At 46.4% G+C, this 26,941-nt stretch overlaps 1 protein-coding gene across 2 annotated transcripts in view; it reads left to right on the top strand.

Annotated features, from left to right (window-relative positions):
* The first annotated feature begins 7,528 nt into the window (after positions 1 to 7,528).
* The window catches only part of QTRT1 (queuine tRNA-ribosyltransferase catalytic subunit 1), a 144,770-nt gene continuing 125,357 nt past the window's right edge, over positions 7,529 to 26,941 (top strand). The window contains exon 1 of one of the 2 annotated variants that reach the window (XM_069604275.1): positions 7,529 to 7,895. In XM_069604275.1, the coding sequence (XP_069460376.1) occupies positions 7,674 to 7,895 (222 nt within the window). In that variant the 5' untranslated portion in view covers positions 7,529 to 7,673. The remainder of the gene's footprint in view (positions 7,896 to 26,941) is intronic. The other variant, XM_069604274.1, reaches the window with a different exon arrangement.

Raw genomic sequence — 26,941 nt, 5'->3', positions numbered from 1 at the left:
TTAGGCTCAACCTTGCAACGATGTAGATTACTAAATTGTTCCCAATTGGGTGCAACGAAAATTCACACGCACGTATTTGATGTAGATATAAGAAATAGGAAGACCAAACTTAGAAAAGATGTTCGTCGGTTGATGTATGGGCAAGATATTACACCTGAAATAATCTATAAGGTTAAACAATGCAAACAATCTTATAAAAACTGGGTTATAGCCTACAGATCTGTAATTGCCCAAAAAGATGGTGAACAAATGATTTGGGCGATGAAAGGGTCTAACTCTCGTGAATATTGGTCCATCATAAATAGTACGGAAACGAGTCAGATTCAACTGACGACGAATCCGATTGATCCAATAGTATGGACTGATTACTTTGAGAGTTTATATAAGAAGCCGTTTGCTGAGTTTAAAAGAACTCAAGACAACAATTTGTTATGGTCTCTGTACCTAATGTCTTACGTTACATTAGAAAATCTAAATCGACTATCACCTCAGGTCCAAATCATCTGTCATTTGCACATTTTAAAAATAACGCTACTATGTGGGCCATTCTCCTTCACATATTGTTTACAGATATCTGTAAAATTAGGAAGACACCAGAGTTGTGGAAAATGTCATATGTGCTGCTAATATTTAAGAAGGGCAACCGAGTGTGTTCAAAAACCTATCGTCCCATTGCACTGATGAATGTGGAGTCTAAAATATTTGCAGCAATTGTCTTGGAGAATTTTCCCTTATGGATTGATGAGTATTCCATTTTAGACTGCAGACAGATTGGTTTTCAATGGCGACGGATGTGGGGGGGCTATTGATATCCCAACTACAGATTTTAGCTAAAACACAACTGGCAGAGCCTTTATATATAGCCTCAATGGATTTAACGATGGCGTTTTATCTGGTTGATAGGCCCACCTTATGGAAAACAATTTAGGGATTGATAGAGGTCTGCTTGACACAATAATATATCTGTACTCGGACACAGAGATGAGATTGAGGTTGAACAATAAGGGTCTCTTATCAAATGTAATAACAATGCACAATGGTTTGAAGCAAGGGTGTAGACTTGTGGCAAACCTTTTTAACCTATATGTTTCACAAGCTGGCAGTGTATTAAATAAGAGTGGTTTAATTGCTCCTAAAATTGGAGGATTGTCTGTAAAATAGGTCGCCTATGCAGACGATTTCTTGATATTCGATTGCAGAAATCCTAGTAACACAGTTACATATTGTGTTGGTCAGAAAATTATTAGACCCTCTACTCTTTCGTGGGTTTGTGGGGGCCATAAAATCAAAAATCAAGCTGTACTACATTACCTAGGGTATGTATTTACCAGTTCTCAATCAAATGTATTTAGCAAAAATATTCTTTTAATGAAAGCTAAGGAATCAGTACACCAAATTAGGGCCATTGAAAGGAAATATGGGAAATTTACATTGGCTCCCTGTATTCAATTTTACCGCTTGAAGGTGATACCTAGATTATCTTATGGTTTAGAGTTCTTACCTGATGCTCTGACGCCATTCCTGAAAACACTAGAAACTCTAATTTGGCGAAACATATTGTATTTTATTCCAAAATGTATTCTGTTTGAGATGATTTGTTACAAATTAGGGCTGTTATCGCTTAAGAGTACAATGTATGTGAATAAGTTAGCCCTACTTAGAATATGTTTAGTGTCCGAAAAAGACTCAATGTATTACTTTCTAAATGAAGATTTGAAAGGAAATTTTCTGAGGTCTTTCAAAATTGTGGGCGATAGAATATTATCAAATGTGGGGCTCTCAATTAACACTCTGATTAAGAATACAGGAAAGGTGGAAGGAACTGTAAAAGCTTATGACTGGATTGAAAATAATGTGTACTCTCAAGCCATCTCATTCTGGAAGTGGACCCCAAATCCAGAGAAATATTTAGTTAGATATCCCTCACGAACTTCAGAAATAGGACCATGCGTTTTAGGTTCAATGTGTTAAGTACCCATGAGATTCAGAACATAAGAGCTAAGAGTGGGGAGGTGTTAAAACACTGTCGCTTCTGTAAGACTGTAGGCATGATCGAGTCATTAATGCATCTCCTACTAGTATGTTGTAATTTGTTACCACAAAGAATTTAATATTTTACGCAGTTTGTATCTGACACCTCTAAGGTTTACAGAGATAAGCTCTGGTGTGAAATTCTGCATGGAGACTCAGTCGTAATGAAAATAAGGGTAAATGCATTCTTTTATAATATTTGCCATGTTGAATGAGTTGGGTAAAGAATGAAGTCTGTTATGATTATCTTACCGTAATCATATGAAGTATTTATATGAATTTTTAAAGCAATCGAGGAACATGATTGGGTGGTAATTTGTTTCTCTGAGAACTGTGTGATCTAATGAGATAAGGGCAATGTATTGATGAATAATAGCTGTCATGATGAATGAGCAGTGTAAAGAATTAGGTCAAACATGACTTATCTTACAGAACAATATGTATAATCAAGGGATGTTGTGAGGAAGACAGGAAAACTATTGTGTTGAAATATGTATTTCTTTTAGCAATCTTAGTAATGTTTTTAATGACTTGGTATGTATTTTGCTGTAATTGTAACTGCTTTGAATTAATTGTGAAATTTTAAATTGAATTCTTAATTTTGTAAAGGTTTATATAAACCAAAACAATAAAGGAAAAAAAAGTGACCATCGTCTTGGCTGTGCCATGGCACGAGTTCCATGTATTGGACTAACCCTCCATTTTATTGGGGTTCACTGTTTTCCTCATACAGTAAAGGAGTTTTACATTCCATGTTGAATATATGCAGACCATAATATCACTTTAGATTAGTTATCGGTCTACAAAGAATGCTAACGCAGAAACTTCATTATAAATAACACAAAAAAACATGAAGCCAACATAATGGTGTTCTTCAAGAGTAGGAACACTGTTAGTTTAGCTAGGAAAGGATAAGTGAGCACAGGTGGGTCATGTAATGATACAAAGGAACAAAGCGAAACCTGCATTTCCAGCTTTGCTATATTTTTGCAGATTATACTGCGGCCTTATGCACAGTCCGGGGGAAGCAGTTATGTTAGGTATGTTGTATTGTAGTGTGATTTGGTTATGTTCTAAGAAGATTGAAAACTTAGACAAATTTGGAGGGTCTTCATGGAAGAAGGCTGTTTGACTTCAGAGCTCTGCAACAGTTACATCTCTAAGCCTGGAACTAGGGCTGCCTTCTTTGCACCATAAGGCAATGAAATGGGAGATCTCCTTTAGTCTTATATCACTATGTCCATAGCCAAGTTGTGCTTTCACCATGTCCCAAGGTCCCACTTGAGGCGAGTTGATGTGGAGGTTTGGGGGCAATCATGAGAAGAGGCATGCATAATAATGGGCTGCAAATACTGGATTTCCTAACATAAGAGGGCAAAAGATTCATTCATAAGGAGTTTGTTGACCCAGAGTCATTATGAAAGGACTGGGGAATGGCTACCAGTTTGAAATCTGTGTGGTGAGTGTTTGAAATGCAACCAGAAGCTACATTTGATTCAACAGTTTGAAATCTCTGGGGTTGAAATGCAACTAGAAGCTACTTTTGACTCAACAGTTTGAAAACTCTGGGGTCAGGGTTTGAAATGCAACCAGGAGCTACTTTTGACTCAACAATTTGAAATTTCAGGGGTTGAATTGCAACTAGGGGCTACTGTTGACTCAACATTTTGAAATGTCTGGGTTGAAATGCAACTAGGAGCACCTTTTGACACAATAGGCCAAGTAGCGCCAAATAAATATATCCATGTGAAATGCACTTGTGAAGGGGTATAAATGAGGATAAAGGCCACCAACTAAGGAAAACATTTTTTACATTTCAGATCATATATAATTGGATACAAAGTTTGAATATTATACAGAAGGTAGATTGGCAGTGCTTGGTTCCCCAGAGGTAGCTGCTGTCACCAGGATGTTGATGGATGCCCAGGGATGCGTTTACCTCCAGCTGAGGGAATACAGTATGATTGTTTTAGTTCACTTGGGCAGCAGCCTTACTTTGAAATCCTGTGAGCATTTCAAAAAGGTCAGATTGAGATAACCAAATAGCCGCAGCAAAAAAGCTGCAGCAGCAGGTTGGCAACAACAGCCGTCGGTGGAAAGAAAATGGGAAGGTATTAATAAATGCATTGGAAACTGTATGTCCTCAGGCCTATTTAAACAGAGTAAACCATTTGTAAAACAGAAATAGTAAAAACTTGCTGAAAACAAAAAGCTCTCACTGTTAAGGTGAATGGATGTCCAGGCCACTTCGATTCCTAATGGATAAGCATGTATTATACATTTTTAAAATGGACCATGGGTTAACAAGGCTGGTGTGCGCACATTGTACATATGTTATTAGTGCACAATTCTAGTGAAAGAAGATGTTTTGGTTGTCAAGGTTTTGATTAGTTAACGGAAGGTCGATTTGTTGGATTTTAGTTTTTTGATACGGTATTTGTCAAAGTTTGTAAAGCAACCACTATTTATTGACAAGAAATCGACTTGCTCACAGCAACACAGAGAGAGATGAAGTTGTGCCCAGACGTCCAGTTGTCTTCATAGAACAGTCATGGGTTCCGCCAGGATTGCCTTCAGTGAGGAAAGATGCCCCTCTGGTGTTTCATTAGAAGTCTGTGGTCTAAAGTCAAGGAAACGCTGCTAATTCAAGCACTTATTGTCTAAGCTATTGAAATTGCAGAGACTTTAGAAAACAGGTGTGACCATGATACCCCTTCGCTGGCGGGATGTTTGCATGGTATAAACTCATCTACATCCACAACAGGATTTTTCATTTGCTCTATGTACCAAAATAGTGCTCAAGTTCACAAATAATTGGAAACAAACATTAAAATTGCCACAGTGATGGTGGTGTAACTAACTGGTTTTGCTAGCGTAGAACATGAAGTGGAATTAGGACTCAAGGAACATGGGTTTTCCAATTACAAAGACCCCTAAAAATGGTTATATAAAAAAGTTCACAAACGCCCACAATGCCCATGTTTCACTTGCTCAGCACTGTGGGACACCATGAAGACCCATTTCAAATGGCCACGTTGCCTCCCGCATTTGTTCCTTGAGAGAATCTGTTGAAGTTTGATGCGTAAAAGTGATTTGCTCATGTGGGCTTTCCGGCCTCAGGGGGGCAGGAAGTATGCCAAAAAGCTAGACGGGCAAAGGACAAAAGGAGCTGGCATTTTTAATATAGGGGTGCCAAAAAGGCATTGTTACTGTAAACAAATAGCTGCACAGTAGTGCACCCTAAAAAACAGAAAACGTTCACTACACCCAAAAAAGGTAACAATGATGTTGCTAGACAAAAATAACCTGGAGTACTGCACCAATGGTGCCTTGAGTAACAAAATGTAAACACAAGAAAATGTAAATGGGAGAAAAACGTTCTTTGGACAGGCAGCCTTAAAAATGATCCACTCGTCCCAAAAGCAGTCATGATACTAAAACATAGAAGGATATACTAGCGAGTCCATTGAAATGAATTAAGGGAAAGTTGCAAAACGGCAAAAGTCTCCCTTCTGGGTGTTAACAGAGGTGTGCATGCACCCAGAAGCCATCTAGACCATTTGCCTCAGTCAGGATAAACAGTGCTAACCCTTTATGAAACCATCTTGGAGTTACTGCAAAAGGTCTCCAATACCACACTGAAGGGGGAGGACGATTGGACCTCACACACATTCAAGAAATATACCCAATGCCTATCGTAGTCCTTTCAGAAAGTCGGGCAAATTGAATGGGGAATACTCTCTGCCAGCCAAGGCTAGCAACCTGCCTCTAGCAGCTTCCAGGCTGACCATTGGATTTTGTATACCCTGGACAAGCTAGTAGAGGTCAAGGCATCTTGGGCTCCTCCCCCGGTCCTGAGACTGGAGTTCTGAGAGAGGCGAAGCAGCCCCATCAACGCCAATAAAGAAATACCAGAAGCCTCGCCCTAATCCCAAGCACCACTCTTGGAATCAGAAGGATCATGGGAGCGTAAAGAAGTCATAAGGCCAGTCCAGGTGTAATGCGGGTACACCTAAGACCCTTCCACCCGAAAGCCTAAATCAGCAGGGTGTAGCAGAGGCAAGGTCTATCAAGGGAGTTCCATCAGATCCCCCTATAGGATCTATCCAACCTGGAGAACTCCTGACCTTGGAAAGACCATACAGAGCCTATCTTCCCTGACATTTTCTATTTCCGTTGGATGTGGACTGCCTCCGGGACCTTCAGCGGAGCTTCCACCGTGGAACCTAATTCACCTGCGAAGGTGTCCAGCGATGCTGATCCTAATCCCCTCTGATGCTCGATATACGTAATGGCCAAAAAGGTGTATTTACTGCCCAACAATGTTTGGCCTTTCAACCTCCAAAGGAACACTTTAGGACCTTTGCCAATAGCAGACAAGTTCTTCCAGTTTGGGGAAAGGCATAGTCCTTTCCCCCTGAACTTGGGCACTAGAGTGGCATCCCACCCCAGGTTGCCGACATCCATGGTAAGAAAGGTCCTAACAGGAGAGTTCAGGCCAACTTTACATATCTATGCTTGCCATCATCCTTTAACATTTTGCCTCTCGCTGAATTGAACTGTTAAGTTACCCCTTCCGACGCATGCTTGTATTTATATGTATGTACTCACAAACTGTATTTCAACTGTTACCACTGTGTATGCATCGTACAAGTGAGCGCCTAGATGCCTTGGGTTTAGGCACGCTTTACAAATGTCTAAATAAATAAATAAATCCCCATCTCCTATTCTGCTTAGTATCCGAGTTCAGACGGGGTTGGTGCCTTCAGTGTGGTGTGGTTCTAGGCAGGGCAGGACTCTGTGAGCATGTGGGGACACACTGGGTGCAGGAGCACCTCGGATGCCGGCAGCCCAGATCAGCAGGGACCTGATCACACGTGTTCACGCGGTGTAGGCCTGGCCCAGAATGCATACATGCCAGCATTCAGATGCACCTGGGAGGGAGATTTCCACAGGTAAATCGGGAGATGCATATTTCCTCATAGGAATGCATTGGGGCTACAGTTATTTTAGGCGGCAGACTGCAAAAAATAGCAATATTTTTCACATCGAAAATCGGGAGTCTCACACCTAAAGCGGGAGGGTTGGCATGTATGCAGAATGAGAGACTGAGACAGCAGGAGTTCCATCGTTGGAGTCTGCAGCTGCTCTGCTGTACCCATGGGCTCTGGAGGGGTCGCACATCACACTCTATTCATCCTATTTTAAGATTCCTGCATTATTAGCCATGCCAATGCTAAGTTTGCACGTAATTATTAATTTACATGTATTGTACCATCTTTTGTGCACATTTTATGATGTAATGTTCCTTGTGCAGTTTATCCCAGACCTGAATTGCTCGTCTACTTCTCTAAAACCCAGAAAATAGTTTAAATAACGTTCCTTAAAGGTAGCAAGATGGCCGCGCCCGTTCTTCCTGCCAGATTGCTGCACGCCCTCACGTTACATCCGCCGGCGCCATATTGCTCCAGTGATGGCTGGCCCCGCAGCGCTGCCAGCCCGCCGCTGCTTCCGGTGACGTCTTTCCCGCACCAACATGGCCGCCCCCATGGCTCCGCTCACCCTGCGGGTGCTCAGTGATGGCGGGCCCCAGAGTGCGGCCAGCCTGCCACTGCTTCCGGTGACGTCTTTCCCGCACCAACATGGCCGCCCCCATGGCTCCGCTCACCCTGCGGGTGCTGGCCGAGTGCCGGGTGTCTAAAGCCCGAGCCTGCGAGCTGCGGCTGCCCCACGGCGAGGTGCCTACGCCGGTCTTCATGCCCGTGGGCACGCAGGGTACCATGAAGGGCGTGACGCCGCACCAGCTGCGGGCGCTGGGCTGCTGCATCTGCCTGGGCAACACCTACCATCTGGGCATGCGTCCTGTGAGTGTGGGCCATACCATGGGGGTGGGGGGTGGAATTGGGGGATACCATCAGTGCACGGGCTGTGTGTGAATGTGGAACGTACCAAGAGTCACAGGAAGGCATACTTGCCAACATTCTGTGACTAAAAAGATGTAGGATTTTTCAAGTTTTAAAATCAATAATTCGCATAAAAATGACATCACAGGAAAACACAAAACATACATTGTTGGCACCATTGAAGCATTCTAAAATACACCCATCAAACAGCACAACATGGAAAGATGTTCAAATGTTAAAAAGGTATAATTCTGAATGGTAAGTTAACACCAAATTCAATTACCTAACTTCACAGAAGGTAATCACACAGAGCTAGCTGGTAGGCATTGTTTTGCCACTGCTGTGTAGCAGCAGCCTGGGCAGTACATATGTATTCCTGCAGTTGAACGCTGAATGACATGGAGACTGATAATGCCTCAGTCTGATAGCAGATGCTGTGTGATGGTGTTACGTTCTGCCACTTGCCTTCACTGGTGGTTCACCTAAGGGTTTTACTGTTGCGTAGCTGTCAGGTAAGTCGATTGGGACCAATCAAAGTAACCACCTACCAACCCACTGTACAGACAGACTAATGTGTTGCATGCTTTGTCCTGGAGCCTGCCTTAGAGTCGCATAAATTACCTGCCACTTTAAAAAGCAGTAGGATCTGTCACCCAAATCTGTAGGCGGTAGGACTGCTTAAAAAGCAGTAGCCTACTGCCTAAATCTGTAGGGTTGGCAAGTATGTGCCATGGCGACTGATACCACCCCTCAGTCTGATAGGCAGATGCTGTGCGATGGTGGTACGCTCTGCCATTTGCCTTCACTATTGGTTCACCTAAGGCATACCTCTCAACCTTTTTTGATACCAAGGCGGGTGAAAACCCAGAAAGGCCATAAACATAAAAGTAGGACTGCCGTAAAAACATGAAACGGAAGTCCTACTTCTATGTCGCTGACCTTTTACGGGAGGGGGGTGGGGAGGAATGCTCCCAGGCACAATCCTCTCATTGGAGGAGAGCGCCAGGGAGGTGAAGGGGGAGGAAATGGGGGCGTGAAAAGCATGACACTTGCTTTTCACGCCTCCATTCGCGCAGGAAGAGTCGCGCCGGGACCCGATTTCGGGATCTCGAAATCGGGTCCCGGCAAAAATATGAATCGTAGCTCCCACCTTTGCCAAGGCGGGTGAAACAGATGAGCTGGCGGGTGGGCGGTTGTGTAGATGCTTTGGCAGGTGACACCCGCCAAAAGCGGGTAAGTTGAGAGCTATGCCTAAGGGTTGTCCCAGCTAGAATGTAGGACAGAGTCAAGTAGCTGTCAGGTCAGTGAGCGGCTGAGCCCAATCAAAGTAATCGCCTACCAGTCCACTGTATAGACAGACTAATGAATGGGTTTCATGCTTTGTCCTGGAGCCTGCCTTAAAAATCACATACATTATCTGCCACTGTAAAAAGCAGTAGGATCTGTCCCTGAAATTTGTAGGCGGTAGGACTGCTTAAAAAGCAGGAGCCTACTGCCTAAATCTGTAGGGTTGGCAAGTATGGGAAGGAGCAACAACAGTACGGGCATGTGCCCCTGTACCCGTGCGTGACTCGGAGGGATGCAATTGGAAGGGGCATGTACATTATGCATCATGTACCTAGTGTTATGGAAACCACATGCATCATTATATTCGGACAGTATTTCTCCACTTCCGCTTTTTTTCCATTGCTTTCTGGGATATGTAGTCCAGGATTACTAATGAGAACTGCAGAATTTCGAATCACAGAATGCTGGAACGGAAGGAATGTTTCAGTGCTGTCTTCACCCACACTCCCCGGAGGGACTGAGGCATTACCTCCACGTCCACTCTTCCTCGTCCCAGTACTTACCTCATGAGGCCCCTGCCTCTGATACAGGACCTTTTTCTATTTCTTTAAATCCCCATAACTCCTCCCCCACATCCATGTCACTCAGTTTAATTTTACCTGCCTCTGGCAGGTTGGACTTTTTCTTCCTGGTGTGGGGCACTGTGGAGCACCGATTGCTGGCACCCTGGGGGGGGGGGGCTGTGTGGCAGGACCCTCGGCTCCCTCGGATGCGGCGCTGCTCTTGGGTCCCCTGTGGGGCTTGGGGTCCCAGTTGAGCGGGATTGCCTCACTCTTGGTTCTTTGCTGGGCTCCGGACCGCAGCGTGGACATTGTGTCCCGGTCCTGCACGGCCCGGGGGAAGGTAAGGAGAGGGGAGGGGGCTTTGTGCTTGCTGTTTTTCCCCTCTCCTGCTGGTATGGCCATCTTGGCGTCCCATTCATGCCGGCTCCTTCGACAGGTCATTTCCTCGTGCTCTGTGTACACATCTTTATCGGAAATGATGGCAAGCACTTGGCAGTATGAGCTAGCCTTTGCCTTTGTTGTGAGGCCTCTATGCTTCTTGTCGTGGGGTGACAGTGGCAGAGAATCTTTTAAAGTACCGCCCTCTCCTCAGACACACTCAGCCCAGGATGCACCAGATGTTGGCTGCATTCTCTGCATGCAGCCTGTGACACTTCTGCAAGCGGCCGATAGTCTACACTTCGTGTTCGAGTCTCAGCGGGGCTGACTCAGCCCTTCATCCTTCCAAGGCTACTTGTTACAGGGCTCAAGCCACCTCTGTCATGTGGCGAGTTAGTGGTGTGTTTGGGTCTGTGCTAGCCATGGGCGCAGGCTCCTTGTCCTGCCCTCTTCCTCTGAACTGCACGGGGGATGGACGAAGAAGAGTAATTTCTTTTCCCTTGTCCGCCATGGAATGTAACGGCCATGCAGGGGTTTCCCAGTGTCTCTTCTTTTAGGGCCTAGGTCCTCCAGTGCCGATGTGTTGCTTTCACGCCTCCTCTCAAATGTGGGGAAGTAATATGGCAGATGGTGGCACATGTCTGTGCTTAAAGGGGTTCTCAGAGCCTCTGATGCTGGTGGAGGGGGCTGTCCCTTCAGTGAGCTTTCCAGTATAGGCATACCCCAGGTATGGGGTTGCTTTTGGTGTCTGCTATCCGGGATGGATTGCATTGCCCTGCTTTGGGACAGTACTCTGCCCATTGACGCCAGCCTGGTGGCTCCTCTGTCGGCTGAGGGGGCCATGGTCTGCTGGACTTCTGGGCTGTCCTGTATCTTCCTTTTGTTAGGTCGGATCTTTTTGTGGGCTGACGAGCAAGCTGTTATATTGCGGCGCAGGCCTGCTTCAACGTCCTGTGATTTTCCGCTGGTGCAAGTGTTGTGACTGGCGGTTTCCCTGGCTCCTTGTCTCTATCTTCTCGGAGGTGTATGGGACCTGTGGGGTTCGGCTTCCTGGGTAATGGGCTCCTTCCGGAGAGGGGTATCAGTTGCTGGTCCTGTCTCCTCCTGTCCAGGTTTGCATGGTTAGGTCTTTGGTACCCAGCTGACGGACCAGGTAGTTGGCCATGGGATCCGTTCTCTCTGAATGGTTGTTGTGGGTTACCGTCTTGCCCGTTCCTCTCCCTGTTCGGGATCAAGTTTTCTACTTGCGGGCGTTCCTGGTCCCTATGCCTTCTAGGATGTGTCACCTGCTTATGGATCTCGAGGCCCTGCATTGCTTGTACGGATAGAACGCTTCAACGTGGAGGCTTTGCCGAACGCACTCTGGATCTTGTGCAGGGGGGATTGGATGTGATCTTAGCGTTTTCAGTTCTGAGTGCTCTCGTCCGGGTTGTGATCGGATCCCAGAGTTTTCTCCATGCTGCTGACTCCCCTGGTTGTGCATTTGCATCTGCAGGGAATGCAGATTTATTTTTTTCTCTACCTGGACGATTGGTTGGTTGAGGAGTCCTGTCGGCAGGCTATCCTGCCTTGTCTCCCTTTAGTTTCCCAGGCATTGCAGGACTGGGATTTGCTAGTGAACTGGCGAGAAGTCTCAGCTGGAGCCTTCTCAGGATCTAGTTTTCATTGGGGCACTGGTTTGCACCGGGATGGAGAGGGTGTTCCTGTCCCTAGGGAGGGTCCGTCGCTTGCTGGCTGTTCTGGGCTGGGTTCTCAGAAGGCAGTATGTCTCGGCTCGCCTGTTGCTGAAGTTACGGGGCATGTGGCGTCTTGCGTGTTTTCTAGTTCCTTGGGCCCGTCTTCAGTTACGTCCCTGGGTGTCTTATACTCTCTCCCACTGGCTCCCGATGTCTCGGCTTTCGAAGCTTTGATTTCAGTGTCCCCAGCGCTGCGATTCTCCCTGCTATGGTGGCGGGGGATTCCAAATCTACAGGCTGAGGTGTCCATGGTCCTTCCTCCTGTGGCCTCTCTTAGATGCCAGCCGAATGGGTTGGGGGGTTCTACATTGGGGGTCCTCTCAGCTCAAGGGTTGTGAGATCTGGGGAGAGCCGTCGATCATCCAATTGGCTAGAGTTGTGCCATTCTCCGAGCTCTGGTGTACTTCGAGGTGTTGCTAGGCGGTTGGGCGTTTTTGGTCCGAACAGACAATACAACGGCCTTGGCATATGTCAACCACAAAAGGGATTCCGGCCGCTCCTTTAATGCTCTGGCAGCGCTGATAGGCACCTGGGGGGAATCGCATCTGGTGTCTCTGGTGGCCTCATGTACCAGGGGGTGGACAATGTTCAAGCGGATCTTCTCAGACGCCGGTTTCACTCCTCTGCGGAACTGGTCCTGTTGGCCCAGGTCTTTGCAGTGACCTGTATCAGATTAGGGTCCGCTATTCTAGACCTATTGCATCCCCGGTATCAGCAGAAGTTCCTCTCTTCTGCTCTCGGTTTTCAGGCTGAGGGGATTGGGGGTGTGGACGCCCTCTCTGTACAGTTGCCTTGGGGTTTCCTTTATGCCTTTCCGCCTATTCCCCTTCTGCCCCAGGTGGTTCGGCGCATCAGAGTGTCTGGGTGACTGTGGTTGTTGGCTCCGTTCTGGTCCCGCCGGAGTTGGTTCCCCTCTCTGTTGAAGCTTCGGTCCTAGGAACCTTGGCAGGTTCCGACGTGGCTGTGTCCCCTTCAAGGGGATCTGCGGTTGGAAGTCCGCCGGATGCAATGGGCAATGTGGATATTGCTCAGTCTAGGCTGATATCTCAGGGGTTCTTAGGTCCTGTAGTTGAGTCCATAATGGAAGCTCTTAGACCCTCCACTCTGAAGGTGTTCAGCAGGCATTGGGGCCATTTCCGAGACTGGTATGGGCGGTCTGGGATCCCTGCCCTGCGTTCTGGCCTCTGCGCTATCCTTAATTTCCTCTAGGAGGGGTTTTGACAAGGGCCTGGCGGTTTTTCCAGGCTTCGCTCTCAGTGGGTCTCCATTAAATTCCTTTTGGGGGACTCTGATGGTCACTTGGATGGGGCGCTGTTGGTGCGGAAGTTGCTCCGGGGTTTTTCTTCTTCCCGTCCTTGTGCTGATAAAGGGCTTCCCCCTTGGGATCTCCCTCTTGTATTAGGGTTCCTTCAAGGGCCTCCTTTTGAGCCCATTTCCGAGATTGATATCAAACATCTTACACTGAAATCTGCTTTTCTTATTGCCATCAATTCTGCCCGTAGGCTTCGGGAGATTGGGGCTCTTATGTCACCCTCCTTTCCTGAGGGTGCTGCCGGACTTGGTGGTGCTGAGGGTGTGGTCTGAAGTTTCTCCCTAAAGTTGTTTCTCGGTTTTCACACCTCTCAGGATCTGGTTCTCCCTGACTTCTTTCATGATCCGAAAACGCCTGAGGAGGTGGCTTGGCATAACATTGATGTCCGGCAGGCCGTGTTGGAGTATTTGGCTAGGTTTTTTTTTCCTGCCAATCTGGTAGTCTTCTGATTGCTTGTGGTCCGGCTGGGGCTGGGCGTAAGGCATCTGTGGTTTCCATTTTCCGGTGGTTCCATGTTGTGATCTTCATGGCCTATGTGGCTTCTGGCCTGCCTGTGCCTGCGCACGATCAGGGGCGGTCCACCAGGGGGTTGGCGGCTTCCTTTCTCTGCAAGAGATTTGTATGGCTGCCGCCTGGGCTGGTCTAAGCACTTTCATCAACCGCTATGGGTTGAGTTTCTCCCACTCAGGGATTGGTTCCTTCGGGGTTGGAGTTTGTCTGTGGGGATGTGAATTAAAGGAATGGTTCGCCCAAAAATTATTATTTCAAAAATAGATAGGCAATATAAAAAAAAAAGATTGGCTTTTTTTTTTTTTGAAGTCCCTATGTAAAATTTTGAGCAATTCAAGCTCAAAGATAGCACATGGGCGCATCCATTTTGTGAAATGGATGCCCGCCTCTGCTGGCTTTTGCGGCACTAATGAAGGAAAAGCCAGCCAGCTGTAGTAAACAAAAGCTACCACTGGGTGGCTTTTCCTTCATTGGTGCCGGGACTCGGAGGACGCAGACCGGAGGCTACAGGCAGAAAAGCTGCAGCTGCATCTCGGTAAGTAGAAAGAAAAACTGCAGCGTTTTCAAACACAACCGCATTGTGTTTCTGCCTAAATCTGCTTTCCCAGTTGGGGCTTTAGGGCTCCCCACAGGGAGCCCTAGAGCCCCAAATGGGAAAGCAGATTTAGGCAGAAACACTGCAGCATTTAGCATTTCCCATTTGGGGCTCTCGGGCCCCCCGTGGGGAGCCCTAGAGCCCCAAATGGGAAAGCATATTTAGGTAGAAACACTGCAGCATTTAGCATTTCCCATTTGGGGCTCTCGGGCCCCCCGTGGGGAGCCCGAGAGCCCCAAATGGGAAATCAGATGCAGGCAGGAACACAGCGGCATGTAAACACAACCGTGTTGTGTTTCTGCCTGCCTTGGCTTTCACTTTGGGTCTCTGGTGCTCCCATGGGGGAGCACCGGAGACCCAAAGTGATAGCCACGGCAGGCAGAAACACAACGCGGTTGTGTTTGAAATCGCTGCAGTTTTTCTTTCTGAGTTTCTCAGGCTCCTCCGAGCCGGAGGAGCCTGAGAAACTTAGAAAGAAAAACCGCAGCGTTTTCAAACACAATAACGTTGTATTTATGTTTGCGGTCGCTTCAAAAGCTACTGCAAACATAAATACAACGTTTTTAAAGCTGCGGTTTTATAGCCCGGAAAACTTAGGAGAAAAAAAACGCAGCTAGTGTTTATTTTTATTAAAAAATAGCACTTACCGAGATGCAGCTGCAGCTTTTCTGCCTGTAGTCTCTGGTCCCCGTCCTCCGCGTACAGCACCAATGAAGGAAAAGCCACCCAGTGGTAGCTTTTGTTTACTACAGCTGGCTGGCTTTTCCTTCATTAGTGCCGCAAAAGCCAAAGCGAGCACAGCGGCGGGCGTCCATTTCACAAAATGGATGCCCCCATGTGCTATCTTTGAGCTTGAATTGCTCAAAATTTTACATAGGGACTTCGAAAAAAAAAATGCCAATCGTTTTTTGAAATAAAAATGTTTGGGCGAACCATTCCTTTAAGAGTTATTATGGGTGTGTGTTTTGCTGCACTGTTTTTGGCTCTGTGTCTAATGGGAGCTTTTCCCCGTTGCTGCTTTGGTATACCTCCATGAGGTAAGTACTGGGACGAGGAAGAGTGGACGTGGAGGTAATGCTCTGATTACTTACTGTCAATCTTCATTACTCCTAGTCCTACTCTTCCTCGTCACAGTACTGACGACCCCCCCTCACCCTCCCTGCGAGGAAGGTCCCATGCTCCAGCTTGGTAATATGAAACTGAGTGATGTGGATGTGGGGGAGGAGTTATAGGGATTAAAAGAAGGTCCTGTGTCGGAGGCAGGGGCCTCGTGAGGCGAGTACTGTGACGAGTAAGAGTAAGACTAGGAGTGATGAAGATTACCAGTAAGTAATCAGAGCATTAACATCCAGGCGCATGCCCTGTAATGGATGCAGACTTCTGTACAGGTGTGTTGTGACTGGGGCTGGGGGGGAGTCTACCGAATAGCATATTTAGAATATGACCGAATATTTGTCGTGTATTCAGCCAAATAGTTAAACATTAACATCTGCGTCTAGATACCTTTTGGGTTGAGCGCGCCATGTAAATAAACTAATAAACTAAACATTAAATTCCAAACTGAAGAGATAAATGCATTTCAAACCTTCCAGCTCACACAGAAAAGTGTGAATGGATTTGGTCATCTCATTCAGGAAACCAGGGTACATGTGAGGTAAGCTGACACCATCTCCCATCTATATTTAAAGAGGGGACTCCTTCCCCCATATTCCAAACATGAGAGGACTTTTTCAGCGAGGCAGATAGGGTTGGACCGGTGTGATCACATGAGTCCTTTTGTGCTTAATTTATGTGCTCGGAAGCGCTCCGGCACCTCGTTGGTTCCCCCTGGTCCCCTTCTGTGTTCTCTCCCTGCCTCATGTCCTGCCCCCTCCCCAGATTGGCTATTCCCAACAACAACTCGAACGGGGGCCTAGTCCCTTGCCGAGCCACTAGAGCATGCCCCCTTGGTCCCAGGCAACGCTATGGTGAGGTCCCCTGCACCCCTCTGGTAATCTGTATCCTTTTTGCTTAATTTCTGCGCTCTGGCGACGCATTGATTCTCCCTGCCTCCCCTTTCTTATTCTCTCCCCGATTGGCTCATAGGATCCCATTAATAGTTTAGCCCTAGGGCAGCCCCCTGCCTGTAGCAGCCCTGCGGCTAAACGCCACAGGCAAAGGGAGGTTCCTACAGGGTCAGCTCCATACTGTTTGTTTGTTTATTTATAGTGCGCACCAAACCCGAAGGTATCTGGGCGCATAACGGGGATATGCAATTTCTTAGTTACTGTGATGCTGGAAATGCATCGGAGGGACAGGGCTTCCGTATCCTTGTCCTTTACTGCCTTTTATCATGTGTTCTGTCGTGTTTTCCGCACAGGAGTTCATGTGGGACTGCAGCTCTCTTTTGGTTTGGTGAACAGACCAATGGGATACCCTTATGGAACCCACGGTTAGGGGTGCAACCCTGTGCCCCTAATGTATGTATTTGGGCACCTGTGTGTGACCTACGGAGCAGGGTACGGGCTGAAATGCCTGGTGCCCTGGGCATCCTCCATTTTGGGATGCCCAGGCCCTGTCATTGGAATAGGTAGATTCATGATGGAAACAAAATGGCCCCCATGGCCTCTTGCCTTCCATCACCTGTTACCTTGATCTTCCCGAAGTCCCGGGAAGCCTTGCCTCTGTCCCTTCCCCCTGACTGGCTGTTGGGTGGAAGTTCCATATATGGTAGTGTGGGGAAGTGCCGACCAGACTGGCTGGAGCCTTCTCAACGACCGTATGTTGTGGGTAAGCCTGTGGGTGGGACCTGGGTGAATGGAGTGTGTGACGAATACACATTCTATGTTGTGGGTGTCTAGTATCTGGTGGTTGACAATATGACTGAGACAGCCCTGCCCGAAACCGGTATGAATGCAGTATGGAGTGTTGAATGGCTCGGTGCTTGTCCCAATACACATAACTTGTGAGTGTCTGGAGGGTGAATGGCCTGAATACACTGTGTGCCTGATTGGCTGCCTGTCTGCCTGAATGCCCTTAGTCGTGAATGGATGCTTGAGTGTGACCCTGCGGAATGAATGGGAGATCAACAGTATATCTGGGGACCTCTCACTGCTAGGAATCATGTTCAGAAGCTGAAGTCCACTACAACGAGTAACTGGAGTAACTGAAGCTTGACGTTGAAGCCCTGCTGGACGAGAAGAATTGCTCTTGCTCTCCTTCACAATCTGTTTTCTGCGGTGCCTCAAAGGACTGACCCAGAGAGGACCTGGTAAGGCGCCCTCTTCCAGAGCTACGAGGGACCATCATGCACCAGCAGATCTTTGCCAAAGCTTCCTGGTAGACAGGCCTTCGACAGGCTGTCGACCCGAGAAGGGGACTGCTGCGGAATCACAAGGAGAAGTACCCGGACTGTTGTCCGCCGTCGTCGACTGGAGCCGCCGTGCTCCCGTTTGCCCAAGAACTTCATTGATCCAAGGACGCTCTCGTCCGCATCGTCGCTGCTGTATCCTGCTGAAGAAGGCCTGACCGCTGACGTGCCGAGGAGTATCTGCCGGTGGGTTTCCCGCCACCCAAAGACCACAGAGACGCCGACGACTCGACACCCTTGCTGGGCCACAGTTCTTCAAACTCTTTGCGGTCCAGAACTATCGACACCGAGGTGCCCTGCAAGCCTCTTCCTTGCAGGACGTTTACGCTTCCCCGTCAACGAGTACCGCTAGGAACGACGCCGCCACTTCACCGTCATAGCTCAACCTGTTCCCCGTTGGACGTTCGACCCGTGACTCCTGCCTTTAAAGGAAGGGCACTCAAGAAGGGCCGTCGATTCCCCGACGAGGAACGCTACAACGCCAGGTACTTTGGGGTTGCAAAGATATTGGGAAGTCTAGTGTGAACAATATATGGACTGGGCTTGTGATACATCTTTGCTCTACAGGTTGCTCAGGTGGGGGGGATCTCCACACAGAGCTGTGTTTTAATGGTAGTGACCAGCACTCTGCCAATTGTTCAACCATCTTGCTTTCCTTCCTCTCTCTACTGTTGGTTTCCTCTTTATTGATCTGTGTGACATTTTGACCGTATAGTTGATGCACTTTAAAGAGATCTAATAATCGTTGTGGTACCACTTTAGAACTGTACATATTTACCATTGTTTTCCGAGTACACAGTGCGTTATCGTGATATTGTATATACCCATTGAATATTAATTATATAAAGACTGTGTTTTAATCGAACAGTGTGCAGACATTCCTTTGTGGGTGCTTGGGGACTACACTGTACTTAAGAACCAGCCTGCATCACCTCCTGAGAAGCTAGGCCTTGATTGCTCGTCCATTGCTACCACAGTAAAGAATCTTGGCTGGGGTCCTCTGTGCCTCTCCTCTACCATGTAGAGAGCGGAAATACAGACACCCCCCTCCGGCATCTTTACAGTTACACACAGTAAGTATATAGAAGGCAGTACAAGAATGCAATGCATACCTGGAAATAGTTTTACATTATTTACACGCTGGGCAATAAACAGTTTAGTTACAGAGGAAATACAAAATATACTGTTGATTATTACATGTAGTAGAAGTTATACAGATTTATTATACATGGTTCAGAATGAGGAGGGCTAAAGAAAACTAGTAGGGTGCATCGTTGATCAACCAGATTTCCATGTTTTTCCTAAATTTGTTGTAAGATTGGTCTGGTTTTAATGTAGTAAGTAGAGAGTTCCAGAGTTGTGCGGCCATAACTAGAAAGCTACTGCCGCCTGCCTTTTTGAGTTTGTACCGGGGCACTTGTAGAGAGTTAGAGTTGGAAGATCTAGTAAGTCGGGTGTGGTGGTTTTTGGTGAATTTTTCAGTAAGGTATTGAGGGGCTGCATTGTTGAGGCATTTATAAGTCAAGGATGCTGTTGTAAATTGTATTCTCTCCTTGATGGAGAGCCAGTTGTTATCACTTCTAGTTGCAGATATGTGTTGTCGTCGAGGTATGCTCAAGGCAGACCTAAGTGCATTATTCTGTAGGATCTGGAGTAAATTGATAATATGTTTACTGTCACCTAGGTAATTAGCCAACTTTGGATAATACTAAGGTTCTGGCCAGAGTAATGCAGCTTTTTACAGATAGAAAGGGTCTGCAGGCACGTATATGCTTGTAGGCACGTATATGCTTGCAGGCACGTATATGCTTGCAGGTGTATGCTGTTGCAGAGGCTGTTGCACTAACCTGTTTGCGCATGTTCAGGGAGGAGTCCAGGTAGAAACCCAGTGTTTTTATCTCTTTGGCGACCTTGATATTATTTCCATCGATGTTGAAGGAGCAGCATTGATCACTCAATTGTTCATGTTGATAGGAGTAGCTCAGTCTTCTCATCATTCAGGCAAAGACCATGTGTAGCCATCCAGGCCTGAATGATGAGACAGATTTTGTTTATAAGGTCTAGGTCTTTATCATAATCGCTAGTCAGAGGTATGAGGATCTTGGTGTCATCTGCGTAATTCGTGTCGGTGACAATCAGATGGTCCAGATCATCAAACAATGGTTTGGTGAACACGTTCTACATGGTAGGCGATACTCGTGATCCTTGTGTGACTCCACAAGAAATAAGGATAGGGTCGGTTGCAGGGGTGTCACGGTATTAGTTTTATGGCAGTACGATAACCTTCTTACCAAATGACAGTATATCATGGTTATTGCGGTATAGCAGGCGGAGTGAACTAAACAAATATTTTCTTAAAAAGGTCATAAATTGTCAGATTTATCATCACAAACGGAGGAGGAAGAGGAGGAGGAGGAGGAGGAGGAGCCCTTCTGCGACTGGCAAAGCAAACGTAATAGCTTTTCTTAAGTGGTCATTTAGGCTTTTAGCCCCCACCCGTCCCCCTCCCCCCCTCCCCGCACTGGTTAAGATAAACCTGTTGCCATCTTGATAATCTGCATGCCACAGATCAACGTAGGCTGATTGTAGCTCTCTCTCTCTTTCACGTCCCCACCCCCCCATTAGTCTACTTGCGGCCCAAAAATGTGTTCAGTAATCGCGGACATGTTACCCTTTGGTATGGCAGCAGGGAATACCCACAGAGATGAGTGTATTTCGTGGTGTGACTTATTATTTGTAAATTCCACGACCGAACCAGGGAAATCCCCCCATTGTCATATGTTTAGAAAACATTATCCATTATAAATATATAAACCCCAAAGCCGCCAACCCAAAGTAAATCCTTTTCCTTCTTGGCACTGTATATATTCTTCCTATTCCTAACATATTGATTTTGTGTCGGGCACGTTTGGTTTACGGAATGGCATTAAAAACTGCTCCAACTGAAACTACTTCTACCAAGAACTTTATTTTTTTTTTGTTTTGTTTTTTTTACATTGCCTTTTTGCATTTGAAGTTCTTTAACTTACCGCTTTTTAGTTAACTCACCAATACGCAGGCAGGATTTTCCAGCTGTAGCAAGGTAGCATTTTGAAACTTGTGTCTGCACATATTTAGCTGATCCTCCAGGAATCTAAGGCGGCTGCAGAATTGGTCTTTCATGGCGCTCACTCGTTGATCGCCTTGAATGAAAGAGTGACTAGTGGAAGTGTTATAATGCACTTTTTGAGCAATGAGCTTGCTGCTCAGTCACAGGTCATCGCCTTGAAAATTGGCCTCGACTTGCATTTCTTTGGAACCACATGGCATGGGCATCATGACCCCTCGCTGCAACAGTTTGTTTTGATAACTCTTTATCCCATTAAAGGGAGAAAAGTCACTCATGTGAGGTCCGAAAGCCCATGTCATTGTGTTTCTTTGGTCACCGAAAGGTTGCATAGTGAGCTAATCACTATAGCTTGTTTACCGTCTGCCTGGTGTATTATGAAGGTCTGATGTCGGAGTCACCACTGACCATGTAATCCTAAAGGGACAGCGTTCAGTGGGCGCTGTTGATTTCTTTCTTGATTCTTGCAATACGTGTTCATTTACCTACATAAAGATAGTGGCAACAAAAAAAACCTTTGAAAATGACTGTTAAAATAAATATCGGCACAAATATGGCCTAGACCACCACCTCACCAGAGCCCCATCATGACCGTTTTCCCCAGGTCTGAGTGCATTAGGCCCTTGTGATGCGAGTTCAGAGGGAGCCATGCGTTCATGGATGGTGTCACAAATTGAGAATAGACCTAAGAAATATTTCACCCCCATTGCTCTTGATAATTCAAATTGAATGTAGAATCTGTCCTGCCTGCTTGAGTCCAGTGCCATATGCAGAAGGCAGTGAGGTGAAGGATCAAGCGACGGGGAGGGGGGTGTTTATTTACTAGTAGAAAGCACTGGCAGACCCAGTGTTCACACAGTCTACAGCAGGGTCGCACTGGGGCATAAAATTGTCTCGGGCACCAACATAAAAGTGGCCCACAGTTGCAAATGGGAATTCCTTCCTTTTGGAACACTGTTTGAATAGTACCAAAGTGGGAGATTTTTGATAAAATGTGATACAAATTGTACATTTAAAAGAATATTTATTCTGCAACAGTGGTCAAAACTATTAGCCATATAGTGAAGTCACTCATCAAACTGGCCCACTTTAGCCAAAAAAGTGCCCCACAAATCTGGCCCACACAAGCATTTCGCGTTTTTGGTTCGGCCATGGGCCTATTGCCCTAAAGGCCAGTCCATGCCTGGTCTACAGAGCTAAAGTTGTTTGTGGACATGCACCAGAAGGGCTTCCAGTTCATCCCCCCTTTGAATTCTGGGATGTGTAGTTCCCCATCTTTCAAATTGGTGGGAAAACTACAAATCATAGAATTCTAAGCTAAAACAGAACTGGATGGCTATCCGATCCATGACCATGAGAAACAAGTTCCTTGAATCTAAACCTTGTGGAGAGTAATTCCATATGCATGACTTCACTGGCCGTCCTTTAAAAAAAAAAAAAAAAAAAAAATATTTATTTATTTTTTACAATTTGCACAGCCAGAGCAAGAGCTGTTCTAATGTGTTTGCTCAGTGCAGTAGGACCTTAACTTACTGAACTAATTGATATTGATATTTTAGTTCTACTGCGCTCATACACAAGTGTTTCAGAGCGCGACAAGGCAAGGGAAGGGGAACAGAAGAGAAACAAAAACGACGATATTACTAGGCCCAGTGACATTGAGAACGCGCAAGTGCATGGTAGAGGGGGAGAGGGAGAAGTGCATGGAAGGGGGAACAAAAGGAGGGAAAAAAACAAATAATAAATACAAAGTCAACAAACCGAGGGAGTGCAGCCAGCAAGTGGCAGTGGTGGGTTTAAGGCAGCAGGCTGGGTAGGTCTGATAAGTGCAAGAAGAACAAAACAAAGGGGTGGGGGCTGTATGGGTACAGATACAGACCCCAGTGCAAGGGGTGGCCCGGAGGCAGTGCGTGCCGGTGGCAATAGGAGAGGAAAGAGGGTGGCCAGGTGCATGGTGCCGAGGGAGAGTAGAGCCCCTGATGCACATGATGCCGGGCCAGGCTGAATCGATACATTTCTGCTCCTTCTGGCTGAGTGATTGCTAAGCAAAGTGCTCCTGGCTTCACTGTTTTGCAAGTCACTGAACATTTTATTACACTTGTTTACATAAGTATAAAAGAAAAAAGAAAATGATCACTTTTAGTTCAGGCCCTCAGCTCACCCTCGTGATGTCCCTGTGGTCTTGCTAATTGCAAATTGAAAATCGGGATAATCACCATAGAAGATCTGACCTGTAGCGCAGAGCAGCATGACTGTGTGAAAACGTTTAAAATTTGCATGGAAATTCGGTTTGCAACATGCGATTTACTGCACTCTCGTACCCCAGCGGTAGCTTCAGCTTACTGCGTAATTCCTGATACCCAGGGGGTATTTTTAGCTTTATTTTTATTTGTGTATTTTGATCCCTGCTACCAATGCTCTACTCGTGTTATTTAACATGCTCATTAGCTGGAGAGATCACCCACTTGGTGCTTGGATCGGTGGGTGATCTGCAGGTAGTAGGTTGGAATCCTAGCAAGTTCTACTCAACATTTCATCCTTCCAAGGCAATTAAATGAGTGATAATTTCACTTGGGTAGTAATAATTGCACATACAAGCGTTGGTGAAATCTGCAATTGATATAGAGGAGCTTATTATTATTCCATCTCGAGGCATCTGAATTATGAAACAATTGCTGCAATACAATGCCATGAACACTAGATCTTCACAGAAGGTATGATTCAGCCCTTAAATGGCTTGCTGGCTCTGCTCCATAGAAACAGTAAGCTTGCTCTGGATGATCACTCTTATGCAGTGGTCATAAAGTCCCTGTAGCACCCAGGATCTCAGCTGGGTTAAATGATAGTGCTCGTCTAGTCTTGTACAGCCTGGGTTGTGCTGGGGAGGGGCTGTATTCATCCCCCACTGACCTTGTGTTCAGAGTAGATCATGGAGCCCCACTTCTCTGTCACTTGGAATGCTGGATAGTCAAATGTTCCTGCTGTGTCAAGGTGGCTCCGAGTGGTCCTCACTAGTAGAACGTATGACTCTCATGTTTTGTGACTAGATTAGTCTTGTGATGGCTCATTCCCTCTAAGCTCAACCAGTAGATTTCCTTCTGCCCTCTTTTCAGTGCCACAAATCCATGATGTGGCAACTAATTGCCCCAGAGAAAAGTTTATTAACCGAATACGATGTTGAGATGGTTAAGACGGAATGCTCCAAACCACAAAAGCATGATTGGCTAACTGTTCCCATGAGGCAGGTGCATTTATCAAGCCATTGCCCAACGCTTGTAAAAGTCTTTCATGATCTAAATGCCTCTTCTCCTTGGCACTATCAGACAGGGCAACTTGCCAAAACCCTGAAATTAAGTGTATTGATGAGGTTTACTGCCCTGGTCACAGGGTGAGCATCTTTCGTAGTGACATAATTCCGAGCTCTACAGTCTACATAGAATCTTTGAGGTACTGCTTTGGTACCAGAATAGAACTGGACCATGGGCATGCGGGCTGCTCACTCACTCCAACATCTTGCCCCCCCTCAGCATTAATGTGATCTCTATTCTGTAACTCCTGCTTTTCAAATGTAATCTCCAGTGTCTGTCACGATTGCACCATTGGGTAAAACCTAGAGTTCATGAGAACCAAGGGACATGTTTATGGAGCAAAGCTCTGCAGGTCCCTTTTTCATCAAGTCTGTTGTGGAGAGGCCAAACTTACCCTAGTTGTGAAACAACGGTGTAGGGGCCATTGTAACCATCTTTCTGAGCTCCATAACCAGTACATTCTTTTTCTTGTTCTGGTTTTAATCCAACCTCTGAGCCGTCTGACAATACAGCTGTACAGAGCTTGGCTTGTCTTCAGGTTGACCACTTCCTTAGTTCTCATCCTTGCCATCCTCCTCCTCCTGAAGCCTAGCACATAGTCCACCACATCAGTACTTGGACTGGGAAAGGCAATTTCTACTCTCTTTACCGGGTCAAGGGGCGCTCTTTTCGTATCACTGAAGGGAAGCTCAAAAAGGCGAGTGACTTTTCTATAGGCAAATAAGATACCTGGATGTAGGGGCTGTCATCATCGGGTCTTATCTCCTTATTCCTTTGTGATTGACAGAGGTAATGCCTCTCCATCCCAGAAGCCACCCTCGCTAATGCTAGAGTTGGTGTAGAAGCACTCCAGGCAAGGTGACTATCTGGATGGCAAGGAAGGAGTAAGGGGCGGGAGAGAAAAAACCAGAGGACTGGACAAATCTTCCACCGTTCTCTCTCAAGGTGACATGGAATTATGTCCTACTGGACTGCAGTGGAGGCAGAGAAGAGTTCAGGAAACTCGGAGCAGGCTGCACAATGAATCGGGTGCAGGCTGCACAATGGATCGGGGCACCAGCCGAGAAACAATGATAAAGCTTAGTAGTTTGAGGGTACCAAGTAGTTACCTGGTAAGACGAGGACCACAGAGTAGCAAGGGCAAGGGATATGGACAGACACCGGGGAGGCCAGACCAAGAAAACTGGAAAGGAGGGAGAAACAGAACAGAATAAAACTTGCATGGAGAAGCGTCCGCTGGTGTAGGCAAAGTGTTGCGATGCGGTGGAGAGCTGCCCCGACTTGCCGTTTCTTCCGGATTCACGGGCGCGACGCAGTGACGTCCAGATTACGTGGGTGCCGTATGAAGTGACCATCTTGGAATGGATCGTGATGAAGTTGATGACAATGTCAAACTCGGTGGACATCTTGGAATGGCAGTGTTTGCATCCAATGACTATACAGACTCCAGGAGAAGGATGTAGGCATCCTGATTGTATGTCCTCTTCCCTATGGTTATGGCCCAGGTTTCCAAGGGTAGCAAAGATGACATTTGTCCAGTGACGGGCAGGTTCCCCGATGGTTCATGTCATAGCCAATCAACAAAGTATTGTAGCTTGGATCGATGGATGCATGAATCACATATGGCTCGAACTTTGTATTCAGGCTGATACCCAGAGATGATAGGGGCTGGAGAAGTCTGAGATGAAAGGCCACAGTATTTAACTTCTTCGGAATCAGGAACGGGCTAAAGAATTTGGGTGCCAATCTGGTCAGAGTAGGGTGCTTGGCAAGATATTTGGCAGATGGCCATACCTTATCCCCTATCTCATATAGGGGTTCATGAGATGTCAGAAGGGCTGCCACAGCCTTGACAGATGATCTGGCATGCTCCAGACAGCTCAGAGAAACTGTGCCCCTCCTGGATGTCTTCCGTTTGTTGGCCCACTGCCGGAATCCATTGCCACATTTAGATAGAACTATGAATATTAGCCTTTGCCACATTTAGATTTGCAAATATTAGCCATTGACATATTTAGATAGAACTGTGAATATTAGCTTGCGTCACACATAGACAGGACTGTAAATATTGGCTTGCGTCGCTTCTAGACTGGATTGTGACTATTAGCATGGGCTGGATCTAGACAGAAATGGGGAGATATTCAGACGCCACATCTAGAAATTAACGCCCATATCCTATCAGATCTAGATGGCAAGTCCATTAACCAACCCGCTAACCATCTCACCCCTCTGCATACACGTCAAACTGTAAACAAACACAACCATAACCCTAAAGCACAGCAAACCGCACAAACTTCACTACATCGCAACAACAAAACAAATCGCACGTAGCTTTGCACAATAGAACACGACAGCTAACTACTGAAATCCACACCTAAACTCAGCGAACGGTGCTAACCGAACTGAAGCGGGCAACAGTACATCACTGCTCTCTTGCACTTTTCCTGCTTGGTCCCACTAACTCACCCCCACCCCTTTCCTTATTTAGCGCTAGGGGACCACTCTGGTGGTGATAGTGCGCGGTATAAATATCCTTTAACAGATAAATATCCTTTAACATTGGGTATGAGAAAAAAAAGGGTAAGGCTAAAGGATGGTAGCTTTAGGTAATTCGGAAAGGCTGGTGTGAATAGCTGAGTGAAAACAATCTAAATATGTGGTGTTTGATCTAACTTATGTGCGCTATTGACCACTCCCAATTGGCAAAATCCAAAATTTGGTCCAAAAAAGTTTGGTGGCATCGACCACACAACTCCCACAAACCAGCTACAAGGTTTGTAAAATTCAGACAGTTGAATAATGATTCAGGGAAGGTAACTCTCGCTCCAACCACTAACAGGTATGGGATTGAGTGCATTTTTCA

This window comes from Ambystoma mexicanum, chromosome 3q, assembly GCF_040938575.1.
Source record: "Ambystoma mexicanum isolate Mex_15411 chromosome 3q, UKY_AmexF1_1, whole genome shotgun sequence".
Lineage (NCBI taxonomy): Eukaryota > Metazoa > Chordata > Amphibia > Caudata > Ambystomatidae > Ambystoma > Ambystoma mexicanum.
The sequence above is the reverse complement of the archived record's forward strand: the minus strand, read 5'-3'. Positions and strand labels throughout refer to the sequence as shown.